The sequence below is a fragment of the Ovis aries genome, chromosome 2 (assembly GCF_016772045.2).
Source record: "Ovis aries strain OAR_USU_Benz2616 breed Rambouillet chromosome 2, ARS-UI_Ramb_v3.0, whole genome shotgun sequence".
Classification (NCBI taxonomy): Eukaryota; Metazoa; Chordata; class Mammalia; order Artiodactyla; family Bovidae; genus Ovis; species Ovis aries.
Window position 1 is genome coordinate 59,461,124 of NC_056055.1, and position 14,889 is coordinate 59,476,012.

A 14,889-nucleotide genomic window follows, 5' to 3' on the forward strand; every position below is an offset into this window, starting at 1 on the left:
ATAGACAAAATAAATTCAAGACAACCTGGGACCCATAGAGGAAAAGGTTATGTAAACTGTAGTGGTACTAGGAGGATATGATATCACATTATATTGAAACAAATGATGTTATGAGTAACCCTGAAATAAATATATAAACATGGTCTTTAGCAAAGCTTAAAAACGTAGTGGTACTTTCCCATATGCCTCAGCAAGAAAAATGTTATCTACTGTTTGAAAAAAGAATCTGAAAAATCAATATTTACACTATGTTCATTAAAAATAAAAAAATTTCAAAACTAGACAAAATGCTTATGATATAGACTCTGACAATTTCCTCACCAAATTCTGCACTGATCAAGCTTTTGCCATAGTTGCTTCAGTTCTTTTTTTTTGAAGTATTTAAAAGTAAATTATATCACTAATCATCAAGGAAATGCAAATCAAAACCACAATGAGATATCATCCCACACTATTAGAATCGTTATCATCAAAAAGATAAGAAAAAAAACAAATGTTGGTGAGGATTTGGGGAAAAAGGTATTGTGTATTGTCAATGGTAATGTAAACTGGTGCAGCCACTACGGAAAACAGTATGGAGGCTTGTCAAAAAACTAAAAGCAGAACATGTGATCTAGCAACCGGATATCTATTCAAAGGAAATGAAAACACTAATTCAAAACAAATATGCGTACTTACTGCAGTATTACATATAATCACCAAGACAAGGAAACAACCTAAGTGTCCACTGATGAATGAATGAAAAAAAAGGGCATGTATATAAATATGTATACACACATACACACATATTTCATTCTATACACATAGAATTAAACAGTATTCAGCCATAGAAAAGAAGGAAATCTTGCCATCTGAAACAACATGGATGGACTTTAATGGCATTATGCTAAGTGAAATAAGCCAGTGAGAGAAAGACAAACACCATATTATCTCAGTTAAATGTGAAATCTAAAAAAGCAAGAAAAAAAGAAAACCACCAAAAGAATCAAACACATAGAGAACAGATTGGTAGAAGCTACAGGCAGGGGCAGGGACAGATGAAATGAGTAAAGGGGGTCAAAAGCTACTAACTTACATTTCTAAAATTAGTCATGGGGATGTGAGGTACAACATGATGACTATAGTTACTACTACTCTATTTTATATGCAAAAGTTGCTAAGAGAGTAAATCCTGAAAGTTCTCATCACAAAAAAAAAAACCTCTCGATATACAGTGACGAATGTTAACTAGACTTATAGTTGTGATGATTTTACAATATATATACAAACATTTAATCATTAGGTTGGACAACTGAAATTCATGTTTTATGTCAATTACATTAAAACTTTTCAAAAAGTAAATTACAGATATCAGGTCAGTTTTAAACCTATATATTTCAGTACACATTTTTTTTTAACGAGAACATTGTTTTACATGGCCATAATGCCATTATTGGCTTTCATACTCTTATGAAATTATCAAAAAGTCTTATCACTTAGACTCTGCTAAAATTGGAGGATACTGTATCTGTAATAATCCTCTTACCTTTGCTTATACTGAACAATGTCATTCTTGGTGTGATTTATTAACAGAAACGTAGCGGCTCCATCACGATAATCTGAAAATGTAATAACTGTAGAATGCTCAGCCAAATTAACTTCTGCTATAATACCGCCAAGCTAGAAAAAAGGAAAAGAAAATATTCTCTAATGTGATCATTTCCAAAGAACATTAACCAGTAACATTTAATAATAAAACTATTCTTAATAATAAAACTGTTCTTAAAACTATAGCTAATACATTTGTTTTTATGATTTAGAAAAAACCATGACTCTCAGTTATCATAGATAGATGGGTCAAATTCAAGATGTGGTTTACTCCAGGCACTATAACTTCCTACGCAACAATTAAATTGTTTATGTCTCTTGTGTCCTTTTAGATCTTTTTTCCTTTGCAAAGAGAAGTGTTTGTTCATTTTTGGTAAAACAAACAAAAATCACTATTAAAAAGAGTAAGTATATATTAGCTTCTCTAATCACATACACACAAAAATCACTTACCTCATTGTCTAGACGCAGTAAAATACAACTTTCTTCCTTATTAAAATGTATCTTTTGGGGAGGGCTTTCACTTTTTTCAACTTGAATAAGAAGTTTATTAGAAGCATCCTCAGGCCAAAAGGGGACACACTAAAACACATATTACACATACTTATTTTTTTTTAAATGATTTCACCATGAAGACCCTTTATCATTTTAATAAACCCATCAGAGTAGACTTAAAATAGTTTTAAATAAACCTCTGTCAACACTACTTTGGTTACTGTATTGCTTAGCTATAAACTGTTGATTTTGAGATGGGGCACCACTTGTGGGCACTTTGAACACAAACAGTAATGGGTAGTAAGTTGAAGAGCTGAAATAATTAGAGTGCTGTGAAGAGATGTTAATGTGGTCCAGAGCTAGAGTCGGACTGAAAAGTAAACTGAGCCAAAGTGATCAGTTTAAAATAGGGGAATGTCATGTTTGGGAACGCATGTAAGAATTAAAGATTTTAAAATTTAAAAAAAAAAAAAAAGTCAGAAAAAAAAATAAATGAACATAAAAATTCAACCATTAAAAAAAATAAATAAATAAATAAAATAGGGGAATGTTCTATTATGAAAAAATCACAATTGGGCTGTGGGTACCAGTAATTTAAGCAATAGTCAAAGTATACACAAATGTTGAGTCAGGACAAATACTAAATCCAGAGTCTTGGAAGTCAAATAAGGATAAAACAAAAACAAAAATCAAGAGAAGTATCTAAAGTCTTAAAGTTCAGAGTAAAAAACGGGCTCAAAATCTTAAGAAATAACCTGGATATCAGTGATCTGGAAGCCAAACTAACAGAATAGGAGGAGTTAATGCACCTACAAAGATGACAACAGTAGCTGGAAACAAAAGAGCTAAAAGAACAGGAAATGGAGAACCAGCCTTGTCTGTAAACTATTATGTAAACCAAGTCTTAGAGTGATAGGCTCTGACCAGGCTGATAACCACATAACTCAATGAGATGTATGAGATCCTCATCATATGACCTGAGGGCAATGTAGCAGAACCTTGATGTTAGTGCCAAGTGCCTTAGCTTGTTAAAGTCAGTTTTATTCAGTCATAAAAAGTAATTAATGGAACTAAGGCTGTAAGAGGCTGAGAAAGTTCCCATTCAGGGCTTCTTGCAACACTTATCTGGGAAAGTCATCTGGGAAACTTACTGGGAAACTCAAAACAGTAACAATACTAAGCCAAGCATATTTCCCAGGAGGAACTAACAAGACTAAAAATTATGTGCTCTTTGAACACCCCCAAGCCTTGCTACTTCCTGGTAGACTTGGCTTTAAAATGTATGTTTTATGTTTAGTAATATATGCTATACCTTTTGAAAGAGTTTCCTGCTCGACCTCCTGAGACTAGAGAAAGTACCAAAGTACTTGTCTTTTGCAGTGGGAAAAAAAATTTTATATATATATATATGTTTATCAACATAGCTAATAACCATAAATTGCATGTTAAAGTTGACTACTGTAAGCCAAAATTAAAATGCGAAGAATTTAAACTAGAATAGAAATTTATCTTAAGAAAAGCTGAAATTGACAAAAGAGAAAGTAAAAAATAATAACCTGTTATGTGTTTATAATTGCAATTACCGTAAACAGAAACTATTAGAAGATAGATGCTATAGATTAGGTTTTTAAAAACAGAAGAGCTAATAATCTTATCTGCAACTGACATATAAATCAAGACATAAAACTACTGTAAATGAAAGTATGGAAAAAGATATACCTAAAAAATACATACAGTAAAACAAAGCTGGAATTATAATCTTAGCATCTAGATATACGGAGAGTTCTATGTGGTACTAGTGGTAAAGAACTTGCCTGCCAAGGCAGTAGATGTAAGAGACACAGGTGGGATCCCTGGGTCAGGAAGATCCCCCGGAGGAGGGCATGGCAACCCACTCCAGTATTCTTGCCTGGAGAATCCCATATACAGAGGAGCCTGGCAGGCTACAGTCCATAGGTTTGCAAAGAGTTGGACATGACTGAATCAAACACCTTAGCATGCACACATGCACTACATCCAACAAACTAAGAATCCACAGACTCAAATGAGGACACATGAAACATTTGCCAAAAGTATTCATATATTCATTCAACAAATATTTGCTGAGAGCCTACTGTGTTTAATCACTGTTCAAACCCTCCAACAGCCCTCTCCATTTCACTCAGAGCAAAAGTTAAAATCCTTGTAATGGGTCTCAAAGTTCTACAGAATTACTTTTTATCATTGGTTAAGTCTTGTTCTCTTCTACTTTTCCCTCTCCAATAATACTGGCCTCTTTTGCTATCCCCATGCCAAATATTCTCTTACTTTAGATTATTGACCCTGGGTAATCTTTTGTCTTTACTGCTCTTTCCCCAGATATCCACATTGCTGAGGGGTCCAGCAATTTCTCCAAAATCACTGCAGTTGACTGCAGCCATGACACTTGAATCAAAACCTAGATACAAAACTAACTGATCAAAACTAGTCCAAAATCAGAATATTCATTGGAAGGACTGATGCAAGCTGAAATACACCTGATGTGCTGACTCATTAGAAAAGTGATGAGATGGTTGAATGGCATCACTGACTTGATGGACATGACAAAAGGAGTTGGTGATTTTGCTGAGAGCCGCAAAGCAGCCCTCTCCCCATGCAGTTTTCATTCTCAAGAGTCAAAAGTACCTAAAATTCCCTCTGGGGCTAGATTCCTCAGGGCAAGATCTCTAAAAGTTCTATTCTGACTTGGTAATTATTCCACTCTTTTTATCAGATCCATAAAACAGTACCAGCTTTTTGTTTAACAATGACACTACTCATTGATTCTAACTTTTAGCCTCTTACTTATACTACTGCAGTAAGTCATTAAAGTCCTGACTGTCACTTTTACTTTGACTTGTTGTCTTAATCAGCCTCAACATGCTAAGATCAAAATCATTCAAAAATCAGTTGGCTGACTTTTAGAAATCACTGCAGATGGTGATTGCAGCCATGGGGTACTCTTTGGATTACGAGACATCTCCATCTAGTCAAGGCTATGGTTTTCCAGTGGTCATGTATAGTCCTGGGTGTTCATTTGATGCTTTCCAACTGAGTGACTGAACTGAACTGAACTGAATCAGTTGTTTCTGTACCTGGCAGCTGAGCTTCCAAAAAGTGCGCCAGACTCCTCTGTCCATGGAATAAGAATACTGGAGTACATTTTGTCAAATGTTCATACCTCTTATGTCTTAATTAGACTTGTCAGCTTTAAATATACGATGTATTTTACTAATTACTCCCATTGAAATGCAAGAGTACACAATAAATGTTTGTTGAAAAAAATGAATGAACAGGTAAACATGAAAAAAGATACAACTTCTAAAAATGAGAAATATAATTATTCAAATAAAAAGCTCAGTTGAAGGTTCAAACAGCATACATACACACACACTGTATGATATATATACACTAAAAGTGTAAATTATGGAAACTATATAGGCAGAATTTATCCAAAATAAAGGAAAGAGTTATACAGATACAAAATGTTAAAAAAAAAATAGTAAGATACATGGAAGAGAGAATATAAAGGTCTAGAATAAATTTGATTAAAGATCCTGAAGAAAGAAACAGGAGTATTTAAGAATGGCAGTATTTAAAAATATAATCACTGCAAATTTTACATACGGTATGAAATAATCTATAGATCTAGGAATAAAGTATCTCAAGCAGGATATATAAAAAGAACCCACATGCAGACAAATAGCTATAAGACTGCAGAACAAAGACAAAGAGAACTCCACGAAGGCAGGAGAGGAAAAGATAACTTGCAAAGAAATGACAGAATCACAGCAGAATTTTCAACAAAAATGGAACCCAGAATATAGTAAATGCTACAACATGTTGCAAAAAACAGGAATTATCAAGAAAAATTATCATAAAGGAAAGATGATGGATAAACAAAAACTGATGGTATTTACTGCCAACCAGCTCAAAAGGAAATGCTAAATTAAAGGATGTAACTCAAGAATAATAAATGATTATAGAGGATAGCTTCAAAACAAAAAGGCATAATGAATAAAAATAGCAAATACTTCTCTTATAATCATAACATACTTAGAACAAAATTTCTTCAGAAGTAAAATATTCTATTAACGTCAGGCACACACCTAACAACTACAGATAGAGCAGAATCAAAACTTTATTCCTAAGACACTACTGTCGTTTTAAAGTAATTAGCTTAATCTACTCTATAAAGGCATTTCTAAAATCTTCCTGAAGAGAATAAATTTACCAATTTACCTTCATCAATTTGCTGCAATGATGCTGCATTATCCCATCTTCTACTGCTATGTTTAACCCCATCTAGTTAGTGTCAACCTCTTTTACAAAGCAATGCATTCCTAGATGACAATACTCAAGCTTAAATAATTAAAATAAATCATTTATTTGGTTTATTCTGGTACAAATAAATACTCGAAATGTTCATGGAACTGAAACAAAATTGGGAGGTGGGGGTGGACAGATAAAACACTACACAGTGATTTCAGGTATCCAACTTCAAGAAGAAATAAAAGTCAAAAGAGTTAAAAATGAATTTTTGAAATTCATTTACCCACCTGCTCCATATCAACAGAGAGCCATTTATCATTTCCCTCTTCAGCCACTGATATACGATATTTGCTTTTGTTTTTAATCAAAAAGAAGGGGGTAAATGTGACAATTCTGGTAATGTTAAAACTGCTAAGGTCTATAGTGACACCAACCTATGGGGATAAAAAAGGAACATTTCAAAAACTATTTCATTATCATAACATTCTTATAAAAATCAATTACTTAACAGAGCTTAAACAAAAGTCTCCAGATGAGCATAGAATGAACTCACTTGATATTCCATTTTTGGGCCTTTACATTTAACAGCTCCATGACTACCAACAGTATCAATTGAAAATTGATCTGACAATTCACTATCAGTTACCATAAGCTGAACCTAGAAAAAAATATTTCAAATATGTTAGTATTTAGGTACCTTTAAAAATTCCTACCTAAGTTGATATATTTTTTTGCTTTTTAGCCTAAACTAATGTTATATTCTGGAGAAGAGAATGGCAATCCACTCCAGTATTCTTGCCTGGAGAACCCCATGGAGAGAGGACCCTGGTGGGCCACAGTCCATGAGGTCGCAAAGAGTAGGAAACGACTGAGCGACTAACAACACTACTACTACTGTTATATTATTAATGCACTAAAACTTTTCCAATACTAAATTCCAATCTTTCTAACCTCAAATATTTCACAAATATTATTTCTACCTGTTTCATAATATTTTATTTTTCAAAACAAACCAAAAAGGAGTGAAAAGTAGCTAAAGAAGAATGAAAGTTTAAAAAAAAACTTCACATACCTTATTGTTATTGAAAAAGTGCTTTGGCTGAAATGAAAAGAGAACTGGCTTTTTATAATTAGGTGGATGCTTTCGATGAATTCCATCTGCTTTATACTGTAACATTCGACCAGTTTTATTAACCATCCAATAAGGACTATGAAATGCCATAACAGTCTGCCCAGTATTATAAGTCACATGGACAGCAATATCTAAATCAGTCTTTTCTATTTCTGTAACACAAGTAAAACTGATGAAACTAATATCTTGTTGATTAGGTTTTATATGATATTCACTTTTCCAATCATGATTAAGATAGTCAAGTAATTTTAAATGTAGCCTGGCTTTATCCAACTGTACAGTACAAAGCTGTGCTGAACGGCCTTCATGGAGAGTAAAAACTCTATGTTCAATCCCCTATAATAAAAAAAAAAAATAGTCAATTTTTAATGCTTGGGAATAATATGCTAAAATATTCTACTTAAATGACTTTGAATGCTATACAAAATGCTTTTGAAATACCTCTGTCAGAAAAAGTCAAAAGGCTTATGTTCAAGTTCTAATTCTGTCAACTGTGTAAACTTCTATAAAAGGCCTAAATGATCTACTTCAAAGGACTATTGTGAAAATAAAATTAAATAATATAATGAGAAATTCTGCTGGCAATAATGAAGACTATAAAGCACTGTAACTAGTAAAAATAAATCTTATCTATTAATACTAGTGATTTTAGTTGTGAAAAGTACAAATAATGAAAACTGTATGTAATCCAAAATAAGCAATCCCTACCAACTCCCATTCTTGATTTTTAACAAACTCTCATAACCCATTTCCAGTAAGTTTTTATACTGCATCTGACATAACTCTCAAAACTGTTCATTTCTGTCCATCCACACCTGCATTACCTTAGTTCATGTCACTGTAACTCCTCCTTTTAAAAGTCTCCTAACTGCTCTTAACTCCTCTAAGCCCTTCTCCATACCACAAGTAAACTATCTTTCTAAAAATTGGTCATCTCTTTCGAAAACTAGCAAACAGAATGTTATCCCTAAAGGCATCAAGTTAAAAGTTCTACTAAAATGGAACAGACAGCCCATCTGGGAATTTCACCTGTTTTCCTAGCATCTCTAATCTGGTTCGCTCCTGTTGTTATAACATAGGAACCTCTTCATCTTAAGACTTTAAATTACTTAAGGCAAAAACAATGTTAAGTTTATCAATACCTGACATGTTCCACAAAACAGAATAGTGGTGCTGATGGTGCTAGAGAGGTAAACCAGTAGAAACCATATGCCTGTCAGGCACTGTGCGCAGTCCTTTACTACATTATTTGATTTTCCCCATATCCCAGTCATGAAAGTTTTATTACCATCACTCTTTTATAAGATAGGACTAATGATTTAGAAAGATAATATACCTCACCTAAAGACCCAGGGCTAGTAAGAGATAGAGCTAAGATTCAGTCTCAAATCTATCTGATAGTAAAGAGGTAATTCTTAACTACTATCTTAATTGCCAACTATATGGAAAATAGACATTCTTAAACCACAGATGTGTTAACTCCCTCACTCCGAAAAAAGTTTGACAGAAAAATATAAACACATAGTAAATTCCAATCATTAATAACAGATTCCAACAAAACAAATAATAGATTACAATGAAGAATTACTTTCTTACATATGACAAGCAATGGTAAATGGAATATTTACTTAAAATCCTAAGATGGCGAGATTCCTATGATAGCAACAGGAAGGAATCAGATGTAATCTCTTAAAACAAAGAGTATTTAAAAGAAAGAGGATTTTTATAAGCATAAAATTCTTTTAGAAACCTAAAGGTATGAGAATAATATAATGTAGCAGGTTTTAAGTCTAGTACTATTATTTTCATACTAATTCTCATACTTATTTGAAAAGTTAGTATCCATCTTTCAAAAACATATAAAATATACATGTATGGAAAAGATTGAAAAATATATTTTAGAACTGAAATGATATCTTCATCAGAAGATACCTTCAGATAATGTGATTACAGACAATCTATCTCTATTTTCTAAAATTTTCTACAGGAGTATCTAGTACTTTCACACATGATTTTTAAATGGCATATCATAGTTGTACATATAAATTATATCCAACTTAGTAACCATATTTCCAAGGTAAATCAATGGAAAAAATTTTTAATCTTCTTTTATATAACATCATTGAAACATTTTCATTTGAAGAAAATCTATACTGTCTGTTCACCAGTTCTAAAATTTTTATTAGAATTTTAAAACACTACTTTATTACTCATAATTTTAAATAACTAAAGCTACAAAATCAAAGACAAGAAGGCATTAAAAATACCAGGATACCTCTATGTAATAAGCAATTTTGTAAGGAAGAAGATTTCGGAGTAGAATAGGTGGCCACAAATGTATTATGTATGGTAAGTCCCAATGGTCTTCTGAATACACTGACATATATGTCAAATTATCTTTTTCTGGGACTATATTAATGATAAATGGCTTCCTGGAAGGGTTTATAGGTCTACATTTCTTCTTGAAAGAAGTACCATCTTGTTTTATCATTTCTTCAAAGTCAATTCCTTCACACATCTGATAGTCTGTATCTTCTGGCTTCAGAGAAAGTAGTGATCTACATAAAAGATTAAACAATATGCTTTAAAAGAAAACATAAATTATTTGATTGCAGCTTTAGAACAGTGATGTTATCTTTCTCCATACTACTGTTATAAATTTTTATATTTTCACATTCTTAGAGATAGGTAAGACAGATATACAGATGCATACTTGCATTTTAACTTTCTGTAAAGTAATGAAGTTATTTGGCTTTCAAAAGGAAAGTATTTTTCTTATAAACCTGCTGTCTTAAAAGTATGTTTACAAGCTCATAACTGGTTTCTTGCAGAAAATACATTATCATACAGGTCATATATGTAACACACACACCTACAGATGGGACTTACACACTTAAAGAAGTTGGCTTTCCTGGATATGTGGTCCCAAGTATGTACCATGACTGAGTTCATGAACCAAAAATATATTTCTATCGAAAAATTAATCACCAGCTTTTCAAGGTTAATCAAATGAAGGCTTTCAATAGATACTTAACTTTATTGAGCAGGAGTAAAAAATAGCAACCCACTCCAGTATACTTGCCTGGAGAATCCCATGGACTAAGGAGCCTGGTGGGCTACAGACTATGGGGTTGCAGAGAGTTGGGACACGACTAAGCAACTAACTCTTTAACTTTACTGAAATGTTGGACAGCATTACAGAAGTTATTGCAGTGACTGCAAGAAGACAGTGATAAAAAGTATTAGATGTCACATATGATCAGTGGCTTCCCTGGTGGCTCAGAGAGTAAAGTATCTGCCTGCAATGTGGGAGACCTTGGTTCAATCCCTGGGTCAGAAAGATCCCCTGGAGAAGGAAGTAGCAACCCACTCCGGTACTCTTGCCTGGAAAATACCATGGACGGAGAAGCCTGGTAGGCTACAGTCAATGGGGTCGCAAAGAGTCAGACACGACTGAGTGACTGCACTTCACTTACAATTAAATCTTATACTTAAATATCACATTCTTTGTTTACATTGCAACTGTACTTGGGTTTAATAATTTTTTAAGTCTAAAGTGTGCCTAAGTGTAAACACTTAAATGTTTTTATACTTGTAAAACTATAATTAGTGTGACTGTGACACTATCCCTTACTGTGTGACAACTGTCAATATTATCTCTAGCTATCATTATTTGCTTAAGCTCCATCCCCCAAATTTTACATATCTAATACATACTCTGTAATGATGTCTGATGGTGCCTTAAATTTGCTAGAGTGAACTATGAACCCTCCACATCTACCTCTCTGTGTGTCTTTTTTTTTTTTTCTCCAAGAACTTTCAGCTATTGGCACTCTGGACTGTAAAATAATATTAAACTCTTTTACCACCACCCCCTCCTTAGACCCATAGAGTTACCTGTCAAATCAGTTACAGATTTAGCCTTTTTTACTTCTACATTCTCTGTATTTCATTCTTTTTTTTCACTCTTACTTCTAACACTTAAAAATAAAAGCTTAATTGTCTCTACATTAAACTAATGCCAATACACTCACATCCAGTTTATCAAGACATTTATTGGACCCATTATTTACCAATGAGAAGGCAAAACTGAAAATGCGCAAGTTAGTCAGTCTTTCCTCTTAAAGAGATATCAGTCACATGGGAAATGTAATATTGAAAAGGTAACTTCTGGTTATAAGATAACTATAGGTACCAAAAAACAAAAACAACTGTACACTGCAGGCTGAGCACATGAAACTCTATTTAACTCTTCCTAGACTGGCCGCAGAGTATTTTGCAGAGGTGACAATTTTCCTCAAAAACTTTCTTTCTGAAGGACAGAGCTGAATTACAGAACATGCAAAGTTAAAGGAAAAGTTTAAGAAATAAAGAGAAAACATGAGAGACAGATAATCAGCAAGAGGTTTTTGAGTGAGAAGAACTGAATACTGAGGGACAACTGAATGTGGGTATTTGACTGCATGAGGGTCATATATAGCGTTCAAGAATGAACTGTCTAGTTCTATTTACATTACAATACTATCAATGAGCAATTAATAGATAGATAGGCAGATAAAAGCTTCCCAGATGGCTCAGTGATAAAGAATCACCTGCCAATCAGGAGATGTGGGTTTGATCCCCGGATCAGGAAAATCCCCTGGAGAAGGAAATGGCAACCCATTCCAGTATTCTTGTCTAGAAAACTCCATGGACAGGGAAGCCTAGAGGGCTACAGTCTATGGGGCTGCAAAGAGTTGGACATGGTTTAGCAACTGAGCATGAGCATGTAGATAAAAAGACAAAATATTTCACACTGTCTAAAGAAATTTCTAAAAAATTAATTATAAAACACTTGAAAAGCAAAAATCACTTTATAATAGTGTAATAAAATCTAGAAGGCACCAATCAGGTTCAGTTAGAAATTTATTAAAAATCTACATGACTATGACTCTGATAGCTATATTGCAAGCATGTAATTTGTATTTACTAGGAAAAGTAAAGATAATTTACATGTTATGCATATTAAGTTAAATATTATTACTTTAAAAATTTTAAGAGTGCCAAAACTTAAATAAATTAAGACATATTAATAAGATAAATTTCATCACAGTTTGATAACTTAAAGATAGATATCACTGCCAAATCATAAACTGTCTATAAGAGACCACAGGGCAAACAAAAAGATAAAGAAAACAAAATCACCGGTAAGATGCTAATGGTATGTTAAATTCACTTCCAGGTGAAGCCGTTCCCAATAATGTGTCTCCTCCATAAACAGAAAGTGGTATTGAAAAATGATTTCTAATCTGGGAAAGAAAAAATAACATTTAGTATCAGTAATCTAAGACTCTAAAGACATAAGTATTCCATCTAAATATCCCAAAAAAGGAATTATCAGGCAATATTTATTTTCCTCATATAAATTAGAAAAACAATTCAAACATGCAAATATCCATGCTAATAAAAAGGAAAGTTTCTACAGTTTTAAAAAAAGGAATTTCAAAATCAAAACTTTTAAAAATCCTAGAAAAAAATAAGATAACATCTTCTTGACAGTGATACAGGAATAACTTTTTCCTTTAGACAAACACAGTAGAAAAAATTAATAAGAAAAATATGACATCAAAGTTTTAGATGCCTATATGAGAAAAGTGCAAAAAAGCCACTGTCTGGCAAATGTCTACTTTTTTACATCACTGTTGTACACTACTCATTGAATGAAAAAGTATGTAAAGAGTAACTCATCCAATGAGTTGCATACAATAGTGATGTAAATGATTAACATTATTTTGATTAATACACATTATCAGATAAAATTCTACTTGTATTTGTCTTTGGGACAGATAAAGACACATTGGTTAGTAACACTATTTTCTTATATATTTCTATATCTTACTAAAATCTATTTTAAAAATCATATCAAAACATAAATATGCTGAATGCAAATTAAGAACTGATAAATACATAAACAATTAACTATATTATATTTTATTTCTAGATAAGCTGTTTACTGATTTGAAAAAAGAAACATATTTTCATTTCTATGAAAGTACATATAAGAAATTAAACATTAATATTTTACTGTTTAATAAAATTAAAAAGTAATCAACAATAATAAGAGCAGCCTAACAGTCATCTTTTAATACAGTTCATTGTAAGTGAAATGCTTCCCTGACGGCTCAGATGGTAAAGAGTCTGTCTGCAATGCAGGAAACACCGATTCAATCCCTGGGACAGGAAGATTACCTGGAGGAGGAAATGGCAACCCACTCCAGTATTCTTGCCTGGGATATCCCATGAACAGAGGAGCCTCGTGGGCTACAGTCCATGAGGTTGCAGAGTCAGACAGGAGTGAGCAACTTAACATCAAACTGGCGATGTTCCCAGAGATATGAAACGTGATGTATGAATAAATTTCATGCCTGACATCTTCAAACTGTACATATATATCAAAATTAAAATGCTTATATAGTGGGGCTTCTCTGGTGGTTCAGACAGTAAAGAATCTGCTTGCAATGCAGGAAACCCAGGTTCGATCCCCAGGTCAGGAAGATCCCCTCAAGGAGGAAATGGCAACTCACTCCAGTATCTTTGCCTGGAGAATCCGATGGACACAGCAGCCCACTGGGTTACAGTCCATGGGGTCACAAAGAGTCAGACATGACTGAGCGACATACTAACATTATGTATTATTGTAAGTCAAATATAAGAGAAAGAATCTCTGTTTTCAACTCTGATGGAACAATACAAGCCAGATATAACCTCCCAATATACTAGTAAATAAACAAAACATGGGAGGTTAAAAAATACACAGGAAGTAATCGTTTTTAAACAGTGGACAAAAGAGCACAGGAAAGAAAGACCCAGGGTTGGGAAAGGGAAAAAGGAAGAAAAAGAAGGAAAGGAAGAGAAAAATCCTAAAATAAGCCCTAAGACTATCTCCCCATTCTGTCACCCCATCTTACTGTCTTTACTAGGTGGTAAGAATTCTAGATTACTGTGCAGAGAAGAAATCAAACAGAGCCCAGTCTGAGTTGAAGAGAGAGATATAAGAATGTGGGAAAGCCAATAAGGCTTAATCTAACAGCACATTATATGAGAGAGGAGACAGCTGCATGGAGAGTTGAGAGCTGTAGAGAAGGGACTCCTGAGACTTTAAGAGTTCAGCAGTGTCTGGCATATGCCCATGAGTATGCTAAGCAAGGCTCAGTAAAGATCCATTTGAAAGGGGGAGGCAGAACAATCTCTGCTGTACATGCATAACTCCTTTTCTCACCAACCAAAGTGGTAAAATCTTATTTAGTACAAAGGGTATTGGTTCTACCCTTCAGAATGGCAAAATTAGCCCTAAACTACAGACTGCTTGAGCCTCACCTAAAACGTTTTTAAACAAGCATTAGGAG

At 33.4% G+C, this 14,889-nt stretch overlaps 1 protein-coding gene across 4 annotated transcripts in view; it reads right to left on the reverse strand.

Annotated features, from left to right (window-relative positions):
• The window catches only part of VPS13A (vacuolar protein sorting 13 homolog A), a 270,963-nt gene that overhangs the window by 69,918 nt on the left and 186,156 nt on the right, over nt 1-14,889 (reverse strand). For all 4 annotated transcript variants that reach the window (XM_027964486.2, XM_027964487.3, XM_027964488.3 and 1 more), the window contains exons 46-52: nt 12,689-12,792; nt 9,780-10,062; nt 7,445-7,840; nt 6,926-7,030; nt 6,660-6,806; nt 2,041-2,169; nt 1,526-1,659 (exon numbers count right to left, since the gene is read on the reverse strand). In XM_027964486.2, coding sequence (XP_027820287.2) covers nt 1,526-1,659; nt 2,041-2,169; nt 6,660-6,806; nt 6,926-7,030; nt 7,445-7,840; nt 9,780-10,062; nt 12,689-12,792 — 1,298 coding nt within the window. The remainder of the gene's footprint in view (nt 1-1,525; nt 1,660-2,040; nt 2,170-6,659; nt 6,807-6,925; nt 7,031-7,444; nt 7,841-9,779; nt 10,063-12,688; nt 12,793-14,889) is intronic.